Source organism: Acomys russatus, chromosome 2 (genome assembly GCF_903995435.1).
Source record: "Acomys russatus chromosome 2, mAcoRus1.1, whole genome shotgun sequence".
NCBI lineage: Eukaryota > Metazoa > Chordata > Mammalia > Rodentia > Muridae > Acomys > Acomys russatus.
The window spans coordinates 27,953,425-27,966,130 of record NC_067138.1 but is presented as its reverse complement, the minus strand read 5'-3'; the positions used below and the strand labels follow the sequence as shown (position 1 = coordinate 27,966,130).

At 40.5% G+C, this 12,706-nt stretch overlaps 1 protein-coding gene across 1 annotated transcript in view; it reads right to left on the bottom strand.

Moving 5' to 3' along the window:
- Positions 1-12,706, bottom strand: part of LOC127201237 (lipoxygenase homology domain-containing protein 1-like) — a 339,490-nt gene that overhangs the window by 15,756 nt on the left and 311,028 nt on the right. The window contains 1 exon segment of the mRNA XM_051159652.1: positions 2,849-3,003. Within this exon segment, the coding sequence (XP_051015609.1) occupies positions 2,849-3,003 (155 nt within the window).

Genomic DNA, 12,706 nt, shown 5'->3' with positions numbered 1-12,706 from the left:
TATTAACCACGTACTCCTTAGCACCGTCTGTTCAGAGCCAGCCCGGGGTCATTCAAAGTTAAAAGAGTCTACTGGCTATGGAAAAATACTGATGCCCCGTTCCATAGCTAGCTTCCTCCTTTCAGCCTCTGCAGATGTTGTTTAGCAGGTTAGGTAACTTCCTCCTTTCAGCCCCTGCAGATGTTGTTTAGCAGGTTAGCTCGGGACTTTCCGAGAGATAGTTAGCTAAGATAAGATAGAAACTGTTCCGAGATAAACCACAGGATGTTCCCCTGATGGTATTATCTAGAGACATTCTCGGGCCCCTCCTACTGCCTGGTTCCTGCCTCCACCCCATATAAGCTTCTGTTTTTGATTCAATAAACGGACCTTGATAGGAACGCTACTTGGTATCGCCTCTTTCTTTCCCGTCCCATCCCTCAGGTATGGCTCCCCTCGCGACCCCGTAATTACTGGTCCTGCTGGACGGGACAACCGTCCATGAGGGAAGTAGGGTTCACTTCCTTGTTTCACAGCAAGTGAAATGAAAGGACACAGTTTTGTAACTTGTCCCACATCTGGCAGGAACAGAGTCAGCACCGCAGGGGCAGAGTCTGCTTCCAGAGTGTGGTTTTTAACCATTGTTTTCTCTCACATTCTTCTGTTATTAAATAGCTATGTGTCTAGAAATGCATGTGTATGTACATGCATAAAGTCCTGGTCTATGAAGTAGATATGGTACACACTGTATACTCAATAGCTATATCCCAGCCATATACCTGAGGCTCAGAACACAGCACCTACATCTGGCACTTTCATTGCTAAATACTGAACTAAGGAATATTGGAGGCCCCAGAAGCATCAGGGTTCTCTATGTCCTCTTATTGGCCTGCTTTTTGTTTATTTTTTATTTTTGTGTTTTGTCCATCCTTCTCTCTCAAAGCAGCCAGAGGCCAGCATTAATTTCCCATAAGCAAGGCCTGTAACTCGCTCCCCTCTCTGCTCGAAGCAAGCTAGAAAACACAGACACATTATTACTCATTCCATCCACACCTCTAGCTTTCTGTGTAAGAGCTGGCCATAGGACTGTCTACATCCTGCCATGATGAGCCAGGCCTAAGACTCTCACTCCAGAGAACTCCTTTCCCGTACCAGAGAGGGAGGCCCAGGAGAATGCCGACAGGCACTGCTGTGTTTCCTCTCCATCTGTCATCATTAGATCACACCCTTTTGCTCAGTTATATTTGGCCTTCGTGTCTATTCTTGATAGAATCTCAGAATATAGATAGTATCCCTCAGGTCTTTAGCTCCTCATTTCCGAAGGTTCCCATTTCACATAGAAGTATTGAACAAATGTGTAGTTTTCCCTTGTGACCCATATCCTTTTACAGCAGTGTCAACATTGACCTTATGATGTGTAAGGGGAAGGAATACATCTCTCACTTCACACCCCTCCCACAGCCTTTACACTCAGTCTTCCCAAATGGAGTCTCTGTTCTGTCTTCTCTAGTTTTTATTAGTTTCTTGTGGTCTGGAATTCCTCTTAAATGGCCATAAGGTGAGTTATCTTCTCACCTGCCATTCCACCCAGAATATATGACTTTCACCTACGCTGTGTTGTTTAGTATCATTCTATATGTTCTCAGATCATTCATTTCTCTTATTAAATATTTTAAATATTTAATATTTAAATATCTGTGGGCAGTACTGTCCCTCTCAGAATGTTTTTGAATGCCTTTTCATGAAAATAGCATTCGCTTCTGTTGGGAAACAGCTGGGTTGCAGAACATTTACATACTCCATTGTCATGGATCAGCTCTTCTGAAAATACTGACATCAATGCAGATACTGTCTGCACCACAGGTGAGAGTTTAAAGTGCTGCATCAGATAACCACTACCTTGCATTATTCCATATGAAGCTTAGACTTCTCTATTCACAGGAAGACATCATGGTGGGCATATTCTTGCCTGACTGTTAGGAATGTTGGTGTTTAGATTGATGGGCAGTCTCTTTTGTAAAGTCCATAGTCAATTGTCATGCCTACATTTTAATTCAGGTTACTTGCCTTTTTCTTTTTTATCTTTGAGTGTTCTAAACACATATATCTTATAGACGAGCCCTTTCATTCATGCCTGTTATAATATCTCCAGAGAGTGTGGATAGTCCTTTTATTCTCCAAACTCTGTCTTAAGATATATGTTTCTTTAACATTAAATGGTGTGTTCTTAACTCCATTTTCCTTCTTGTGTAGGATCTTCTTTCCTTTTGGTTGTGGTTTGGTTTTTAAAATCTTAGTGTGTAACAGTTCATCTATACCGATAGCAGTATCAATAGCAATTGCCAAAGATGAAAGAAACTTTAGGAATCACTAATGAACAAATGGATAAGTAAAAATAGGTTCCTGGAACAGAATACTGCTTATCATTACAAAAGAAGGAAATCCTATCCCAAGTTACATATGCAAAACACATAGGGGCATTGTGCCAAGTGAAATTAGTAAAATGCACAAAGAAGATGCTTAGCCCTTAAGAGGGGTTTCAAAGTTGTTATGTAAAATGTCTATAGCCCTCCCAGTGGGTTGCTGGCATTGTTGCCAGGACTCAACCTTACCTGGGGAATCCTTCCCTTCTTGCATTTTATAGGAAACAACAACAATGCCAGGACTCCTTTATTGTTATATAGCCCTGATTACCTGCATGTCTCTTGAACTCTGGAACAATCTTCCAGGAAAAATCACTAAACACCCCTGTGGTTTTGGGCAAGTATCAAATGAGCATCTCAGGAATTTTCTCTTTCTATGTCTTCTGTGAACAAGAGTAGAGGAACAATGGCACGTATGAGTTGGTGAGATCTTTCTTTACCTTTACCTGTCCACGCTGAAACTTGGCCTTGCTGCTCCTTGATTGATGAAGCCATCGTTTTCCAGAATCACCGTTGGTGCCAATGAGGTTGAGAAACACGTTAGACTCTGTTTCTGCCCCTGGCTTTGTGCCAGTCTGAATGTGAATTTCATAAGCTATCACTGAAATATCAGAAATCAGACATTGGCCTTCTCATTTGTATTTATAGAGTTAGATACAGTTTAAGGCAACAAAAGTGCTCTTTAATATAGCTGAGGTAAGTTTCTCCATGATTTGGCCCCAACTCCTGCTTAAGTATTAACTCTCAGACCTGTTCCTGGTCAGACATATTTCTGTCATTCACACAGATTCAAAATGACAACCATTAGCAATTGTACACTTCCATTAACCATTACCCTTCTTGCAAGTATCATGAGAAGTTGAAACTAAACACAAACCTCTCCCCAGTTTTAACTGAGTGAAGTTGGCAGGTTTTCCCACTGAAGTTTGACTGGTCTAATTATAAGCGGCCATCCTGTTACTTCATAGAGATTACTATTCCAATAAAAGATATATTAAATAGCCCTTGAGAAATGAAAGAATAGAAAGATCTGAGAGACAGTTAGAGAAAGAGACAGAGAGAAAAGTCCAGTGCCAGTGAGGTTCTGGCCCATAAGAACTCACTGTACCTCACCTTAGAACTAAGGTCATTATGAGACACTGATAGAAGTAACTCATTAGAAAAGAGATTGTTTGCTGACAGTAGTAATATGAGCCATATCCTGGATACAATGAGCACTTTGTACTAATCCAAGACCTTAGAATTCTTTATAAATCACATTTTGTGATTGAACAGTTAGATTTATAAAAATAAACATTAACATTCTCCAAAGAGCTCAGACATGAAAACACAACAAATAAGAAAAGAAGGGACATGAGGACCATCGCCTGTGCCTCTCATGCTTGACCTTTAGAGAGACAAATGCAGAACAGTGGGAAATGGTGTGAGTAGAGAGATAAATCAGTTCCTTTGTGCGCTCTGATATATTCTAAAACATCCCAGAGTGAACGCCTACAGAGATAAGCAGAAAACCAGAACACTCTCATGTCTTCTGGACTACTGGTGGCATCTTTCAAAGTGTGCACAGAGCAGAGCTGGTCTGACGAGCTCTGGAGCTGCCCAGGCAGAAGTCCAAACTGCTATTTGATTCTCTAGAGCAAAACAAAAGGCAAGCATGCTGTGATGTCTCCTAGAGAATGTTGGTTTCCATCTGCTGGGAATTGTTTATCCATTTCTGGTGAAGAGTGAACTTGTTTATTGCTTTCAAGGGGAATATTAAAACACACAAAAATTATCATGTGAAAGCTTACAAGTTTAAGAAGTACATATCAAAAGTCTTTGAGGATTTTTGTTCACATCACATAGTTACCCATGTGCAGCAGGAAGAACAGTTGAACTTTCTCCACGCATTGCATAAACACCCTAAGTAACCGTCCAGCAGCTAATCTGCATGTGGCCTCAGGTGTATTTCAACAGGGTGACCAGGAAGGTAGATACATTGGTTAGACTAAGCACACATGTACCAACAACAGACAGAAGCCAAACCAAATGTACTTGTTTTAGAGAAGTCAGAGGAGAAACAAATGCAGCCAAACTCTGGAATAAGGTGGCTGATGAAACTAGACACTAAATTCGTACACAAATTACATTGAAGACAGTTACATACATTGAATTGGAGGCTAAAAGAACACACAAGCCCACTCAGAGAAATAGACATTTTGCTGTCTTCTGTAACATTGCCTCTTATTTTAATTCAATAACAATTCACTAAACATTTCCTACACTTCAAAACAAACAAAATTTATTGCCAAATTTATAACAATAAATTCTATTCCAGACTTTTCTTATGAAATGCTTCTTCATCACACTTATTCTAAAAGGAGAATTTAATGAATGCTTAGCAGGCCACCTCAACAAACCCTGAAATATTATATGGTTTAAATGTGATCTACCTCAAAAAGGAAACTCACAACAAATCCTTTCTTTAGTCCTTTGCCTTGGCCAGGAAGCATCAGGGGTTGGGTGGTTGATTTAAGGCAGAACCATATGTCCACATTAACATTCAGTCTGTTGCAAGAATGGATGAGCCTAACAAATTGTCCTTAGCCCAAGAGAGAGTCACCGTCCATGAGTGGATGTGGGAAGGATTGTAAGCTTTGTCCCAGGTAAAAGCAGTCATGGTAGGCTTTGCCCCTTGGAAGCACCATGGATACATTGTGATAGACTGAATGGAGCCATCCTGGATCTGAAATTCAGGAAGTGGGCCAGGGGACTCCAGCAGGGCTATTGTGTTTCTAATCAAATATCTAGGGAGGCGGGGATCCTGTCCCAGACCTGATGAGACCTGAGAGAAACACAGGTAGAGGAGAGAGGAGAAGGTGGCAGTTTTTGGAGCAGGATCCCACGTGGATTTGGGGAGAGACCAGCTTACAGGCCGGACCAGCATGCCGGCCAAAGACACCTAGGGATCCGTCCCTTGGAAGAGATACCAGAAGGTTTATTCTTGTTTCCCTTTAACCCTTTTCCCCTCTTGTATAGGATAGTTGGGTTGTATAATAAACTCTAATTGTTAAAAACAGAGCCTAAAGTGGAGATTAACACAATGCTAAATCCAATGTAAGAAGAGAGCTTCAACTTGAGTATACAACATTAAAAATACAAGCATGGGGTTTGAGAGTAGATATCTAACATAAGGAAAAGATCATTTTATCTGAAAATATTGAATGAAAAACATTGCTATTCAGTCATTTGAGACAAATAATTGTACGTAAACAATGTTTTAAGAAGTAGCTCTTAATAATTATCAGCATCATTAACTTAATATAATATCAGCGGCATCAGTTAAAAGTAGCAGCAGAAGTTTCTGTGTAGTTTACCTACATATCTTAGATATTTATATCAGAACTTTGAACATGACATGCTCTGTTTTTGTGAGTGTGTGATAATGTTTTCAGCTGCTTATGAACCCCTCCCTTACCTTGGCAGTCTACAGAAGCAAAACATCGCATGTCTTCTTCCTATTTGACACACTATCGGCCAACTTCACTGATGGCTGCACTCAATTCTCACCATTAAAAAAATGTATGTTTCTGCCATTATGTTCAGCACTATCATCCTTACAGACACCGTGGTTGCTATAGCGCTCGTGGCTTCCCGACCTCTCAGGGAAGGCCACCCAACATGTGACCACGGCAAAGCTTAGCAGCTTTTTGATGTCTGCATTCTTTAACTTATTCTTTGGACTGATGAGTGTGAAGCTGGTCTAATGAGATTTAAAGAGATTTAACAGCCTCTCATTAGAGAACTGGAAATCTTCCAAGGCCTTTACTTGCAAGTTTATTTTCAATCACCAACACCACTGTAGGCTAAAATCTTTGTCAAGTGTTTGTTAATGCTGATTTTACAGCAGCAACTGGAATCATTAACATCATCATAAATATTCTCCTTCATTCTTAAATTCTTCAGTTTTCTATTGATATAAGAGAAAACACTTAGGCAGGATATTTCACAAATCAGAAAAAAAAAAGTATTTTGTTCCTGATCTTGTGTTTTCATGGGTTTTCTGAGAACGGGTGGGTGTAATCTACATCTGTGTGCCTATGTGTTTCTCATGGTTTATCCTTTTCTTTCTCTGTTTGTTTTATTTTATTCTGGCTTGATTGTTCTTATTTGTTTATTTTTTTTCTAAAGACAGACAAAAGGAAAGAGTAGAGTTGGATGGGTGCAGAGGTAGGGAGAGTCTAGAAAAAGATACTAGAGGGAAAACCATGATCCAAATATAGTGTATGGGAAAATAATATTTTCAACTACAGAAGAATCTCCCCTATCTCTTGGTGGCCAATTCCTCAATTATCCAATGCAAAAGGGAGGCTTCAGATAAATGATAATAACAACCAAGTTCAGAGGTCATGGAGCTGGAATGGATTGTGTTTTACATATTTATACATCATAAGTTTGTAAAACTGAACTGAGCCCACTCTCACCAGATGTCTATACGTGGCCTTAGGAACATACAGCATTAAGGATCAATGTACATCTCTGAAGAGAAGGACTAGTATAACCCAATATTTTGTAGCATACCAAATGCCTGCAAAGAGGTGCTGAGGACAATTTTGTCAGGCCAGGAAGCAAAAATAACAAGACACAGACTGACGCGTTAGCCACATGTGTCACTTGCCAGTATCAAAACTCCATAATGAGTTAGAGAAGACAGGCAATTCTCCTCTTAGATGCAGGGAGCTATTGCGAGGGAAATCTCAAGAAGCAACTTTTCTAATGTAGGGTGATTTTGAATAAAGCATAAAAAGAACATTGGCCATTCTGTCTTTTTAAATCACCTGAAATTAGTAGTGGTCTACCAAGTAGTGACTGCGACTACCACTACCAAGTAGTGGCAGCCCAAGCTGCCAACCCAGTCAAAGTAAGCAGAAGGTATATGTCTCCTGGTTTATGCTCATCTCTGGCAGGGGCATCTCTGCCTCCTGCTCCCAAACTCCTCATTTCATAAGTGCAGAGTTCTTAATTTCAGAACTCTTAGCTCTCTAAGCATATGTAAATATTCACAGAATAAACAAAACATGTTCATCTGCCTGTGCGTGACTTTAACTGTACCTGTATTCTCAGATAGGATAAACCCCCAGTCCCAAATCAGGTGCCACCATCAGGGTAAGGGGAACTTATTTCTTCATTTGTGCACTTCTCTTGTTTCCTAGTGAAATTTAGACCCCAATTAACTTTGTGTTTGTCTTAGGTCTTCAAGGTTGGCATAGTGAATCTTAACTTGGCTTCCTAGATTCTGGTCTTCGAAGGACTGTCATGAACCACCCTCTGGTGGTTTCTTATTAAAGAAAGATTTTAGGCATTGGGAACTATAGCTAGCATTCTTCCTCCTTTATGCCAGACACTGATGTAGAATGTTCTCCTAAGACAGCTCATTAGAAATGCTTCCTCATCACATCGTTGGACAGCACATGACCCAGAGGGGTGATTCATTCCCTTTCTACAATACTATCCAATTGTTTTCTCGTTACAAAAATAAATATTAGATTCACATAAAAATATCCTTCTAGGGCTGGTGACATATCTCAGAAGTAGAGTTCAGAGCTGAAATATTTACCTACAGGTATATAAACCCAGCACAAGAAAAGAGAGGACAGAAAGGAGGAGGAGGAGGAAGAAGAAGAGGAGGAAGAGGATAATCCTTCCAGCTATATCTTAATGTTACATATTTCCATTCTCCTGATGCAATATATGGCACAAATGTTCTTGGCAAATGACCCATGGATCTATATCACTGTGGAAACGCAGGACATACAGGGACTCCAATCTATAAGGCAAGGCAATGTTATCTCAACTTTCTTAGCCTTCAAAATAGTTGCTCGTGTTTTGGTAATCCCTAAGCATAAAATCATTTTCATTGCTACTATGAAGTAGTAATGGTACTACTACTAAAATTACTGCTGTACTTTTCCTACTGTTATGATTCACAACGCCAATTTCTGTGTTTTCCAACTGTCTTAGGTGACTCCTATGGAAGGTTTTATGGTGGGGACAAACACCATTACTGTTCCATAGAAATCATGGATTCCCATACCTTCAGCAGGTCCTTATGTTGGAAATTATCCACATTTAAAATATTCAAATATTTTGCTGTCCAGTTTATAGATAGTGCTCTTAAAGATTCTCTGGGACAGCCACCCTCATATTGTTCTCCATATGTCAAATCATCCCGGCCACAGCATCTTAACACCATAACCTCCTCCTGGGAAACAGTCTCGGCAAATATGTTTCAGGTCCTTTCACAATTGGATGATTTGACCTATAAATACAAAGTCCAAACAGAAAGCCAGAAAGCCACAAACTATCATTTGTATCCCCATTTTTGTCTCAACAAATATGTTTTAGTAATTGCAATGTTTTTGTTTTTATAGTTTCCTAATAAGAAAGGAGGGAAAAAAAATATCTTTAGAGAACTGTCCTTGTTTGTAGGGATGATGTCCAAATGTCTGCATGAAATACTGAATTACTTTGGCCTGCAGGCTGTTGACATGGACCTCTTTCCTGCAGAGAGCCAGTTCTATCTATATAGATGCACCTGCACTGTTCCACTGCCTTCAGACTACCACAACAGCAGAGGAGGGGGCCGGAGCAGGATTCTGAGTGGGCCTGCTACCTGTGTGACTCTACAGGCCAGGAGTAGCACTGTCCTTTCTGAAGACAAACCTCAGGGCCATGAACCTCTGGGAGCAATATTTATTTTCATCTAACTAATGGACTGTTTGAGGACTTTATCTCACATCTCCAATTAAGTTTTCTTGCCACTTACTGTATAGTGATCCTGTTGATCCAAACACCATAAAGAAATCAGAGCTCAGAACAGATGGTAAATGAGAGTCACAGTATTAAAAGATACGCACACAGTTTAGTTGCAGTTTTTACTAAAAATTTGTGGCTAAACAGTGTGCACAAAGGAATTTTGGGGGTTAGATCTACATGTATTTATTCATTGATTTTTTTTTTCTCTTCTTAATGAAAACAGAAAGGAAGGCTGTAGAGAGAAATGAAGATTGGATGGGGAAGTGCAATTCTTCACTGTTTTGTAGAGCCTTGTCAAAAAGAAGTCGCTGAAAAGGTCCTTTGGATTTGAGGCCAACGGTGGAAGACCTGGTCACCTGGCTTTCCCTAAAGCAGGATATCAGGTGGACAAACTAGACAGACACCTCAAAAATGAGACTGGACTTGGCAATAGGTAGGAAACCAAAAAGAACCTTGAAGGACATCATGACGACCGCCACTTATAGGCCCAGTGTGCTACAAAAACTGTGAAGGGGTCTAAGAAAAGAAATGTCATCTTCTTGCTATCTTAAGCTAGCCACTTAGGCCGTGCAAACTGTCTCAGACTTTTCCTCACTTCTTAAAGGCATAAGTGGGAATATACTTTAGTTGCTTAATAATTTTATTTATTTTAAGTATGTTTTTAATTGAAATAGAATTACACCCCTTTCCCTCTTCTTCCTCTACCCTCTTCTATGTGCTCCCCCATGTACCTCTCCACTCTCAAGTTGATAGCTTCTTTCTTTTTATTGTTGTCACATATATAAAAATGTTTACGTATGTATTCACAAGGACACATAAGTGCAGCTTTCTAGGTCTCCTTTTCTTGTTTGTCTGCAAATGGTTTTAGAGCTAACCACTCTGCATTGGAGAACCAGTAAGGAGGCTCATCCCTGGGAGAGGCTAATTCTCTTCCCAGCAGTCTTTGTTGCCTGCAGTTTTTTCTCTAGCGGTAGGTCACAACAATAGCTCCCTACTTCAAGTGGAACTACTCTGAAGCAGACCCTGTTTGACCGCAGCAGTGTTTTCATGTAGCCTCTGGGAGTTATTATTTGGGTTGAGCTTTCCACCTTGTCTCGGGCCAAAGTCCGGCATCAAATATTCCTTTGCCCCTGTGTTTGACCTCAAATCTCACCTCCCCTTGTCATCCTTCTGTTCTGAAGAGAGCCTGGAGCTGGAGCCTGCACAGTGGCCACCGTGAGCTGAGTTGGTGTTTTTGTCCGCCCTGGGCACCCCTGCCAGGTCATTAACTAAAGATCATTAAGGACAACAAACCAAGGACAATCAGCTACTCCTTGGCACTGCTCTTTGCCAACATGCCAGGCTGTGAATAAATCAGAGGAAGGCATGTAACCAGCTGAACTTGGCAGTGCGCACCCTGGGAGTAAAGGCTCTGGTCCCACCCGCAATCTAGTTCAGGTTCCAAGGCGTAGTGATTTATAGACTATTGGTCCCAAGCATCCTGACTTTTGAAAGCCTTCCAGTAATGTTCTGAAAAGGAGAGGCAAAATTACAGAATTAATGGGCTCAGAGCGAAAGTACAAACTGCATGGAAACCACTCATCTTATGCCACTAAATTAAAAAGAAGAAAAAAAAAATCATTTGTAGCAGGTCCTGAGGACTTGATGTAGACTAGGAAATCTAAGCTAAATATTAATTATTTAGTTTTTAAAGCTCTTCCTCATTCACCTCACTCAAGCTCTTCCCTGAGCTGACTGTGAAATGCTTTGACTGTTAGGAAGACAATCCTAAAAAATGTTAAAGGCCAGGGATCCTTCCTTCTCTTGAGCCCAAGGCAGAGAAGCCTCAACTCAGCAGCACATATCTGCGAGGGTTCAGTTGATGTCACTGGAGCCCTAGCTGGCACACTAGCAATGCTCCAAAGAGGCACTGCTCAACACAAGTGCTGCTTGATCACCAGTGCTACTTTCCAGTTAATTCCTGAATATTAAGATGATGTTATTCTTTTATTTTATTTTTATTCTCCCATAGATGAGTAGATTTTTCAATCTAGGATAGGAATACTGGTTTGATCTGCCAGGAACTGAGAAAAATGAGAGTCTGTATCAATACAAGTTCCCAGTATTAACCGATTTTGCTGGAAAAGGAGCCTTAAGAACTGGTTAGTTTGTTTCCAGTTAAGAAAAGCCTCCTTCATACTCAGGGGGAGGAGGTCCCCCTTGGTCACAGTCATAGGGGAGGGGAATAGGATGAAAGTGAGAGGGAGGGAGGAATGAAAGGATACACGGGATGGGATATATATATATATATATATATATATATATATATATATATATATATATATATAAGAAAAGGCTCCTTGTAGCCTGAAGTGCTTCAGTGGCTAATTTGGGGATGGTACATGGAGACAGGTTGAGCCCTGCAACCGCCCATGTTAAATCAGGCCCAAATCAATAGTTCACTTGAAGTACAGTGGGGTCTCCTTCTTAGACTGTTTTTCAATACATAAAAATGTTTCGCATAATTTCTTTGCATATAGCAAACTCTGAATGTGCAAACTAGAGGCTACTGGAAAAACAATACAAAGTAGTCTAACAGAATTTAACTAAAGTTCATCAGAAACCAAGACAGCCTTTAAAAACATAAGTGGGGCAGGGTGTGTTGGTGCTCATCTATAATCCAAGCACTGAGGAGGCAGAGGTAGGCGGATGTCTGTGAGCTCGAGCCCAGCCTGGTCTACAAAGTGAGTTCAGGACAGCCAAGAGAAACTCTGTGTCAAAAACAAACAAACAACAACAAAACACAAGTGGAGAAATAATAATAGAGGTGTAGCTAAGATTTCGCTTGGTCCTTATCAGTGCTGTGGGTCTGGAATTCTTCTGAGTACCTTTTTTTTTTTAATCAAATTCATTTTTTGACAGGTTTTAGTATCTGGATGAGTACAGTATTTAGGTTTGTGATATGACGCGAACAGAACAAAACAGGTTGCTAAATTTCATTGGATCTGCTGATACCTTCCAGATCAACATCTCCTGAACTTCCTTGGACGCCACTGTGGTCCTCAGGTGAACCTGTACAGCAGCACAAACCAGCAGGGTCTGGAGCTTGGTTATTAAATTAGATTTGAGAAGCTATTTCTGAAAATTATGAAGTTAGTGCAGATATAAAGAATTGGTGTGACACGTTTCTTCTCTCGTTCTTGCCATTTCTAGATTAGCTGGCATACATTCTCCTGGTATCCAACCATGTGCTCTGTGCTATTATCACTGTAACAGGGACTGAGACTATGTGTGGGATGCCTGCTGGCTAATGAACAATAAAACAATAGAGAGAAAAACAGACTTTTAAGTTTAAAGGAGTAAAACGTGGTGAGAAGTGGCAGGAAAGATGACGTCGGCTTGGGATGGGTGGGTTTACGTATCAGAGAACACCATAGAAAAGGCTTCAAGAGAAGTTGGAAGAAGTAGTTATTAAGCTGAAGCTGGCTAAAGGTAAGAGAACAAGGACCTTGTATGAATCCTTAGTGCCT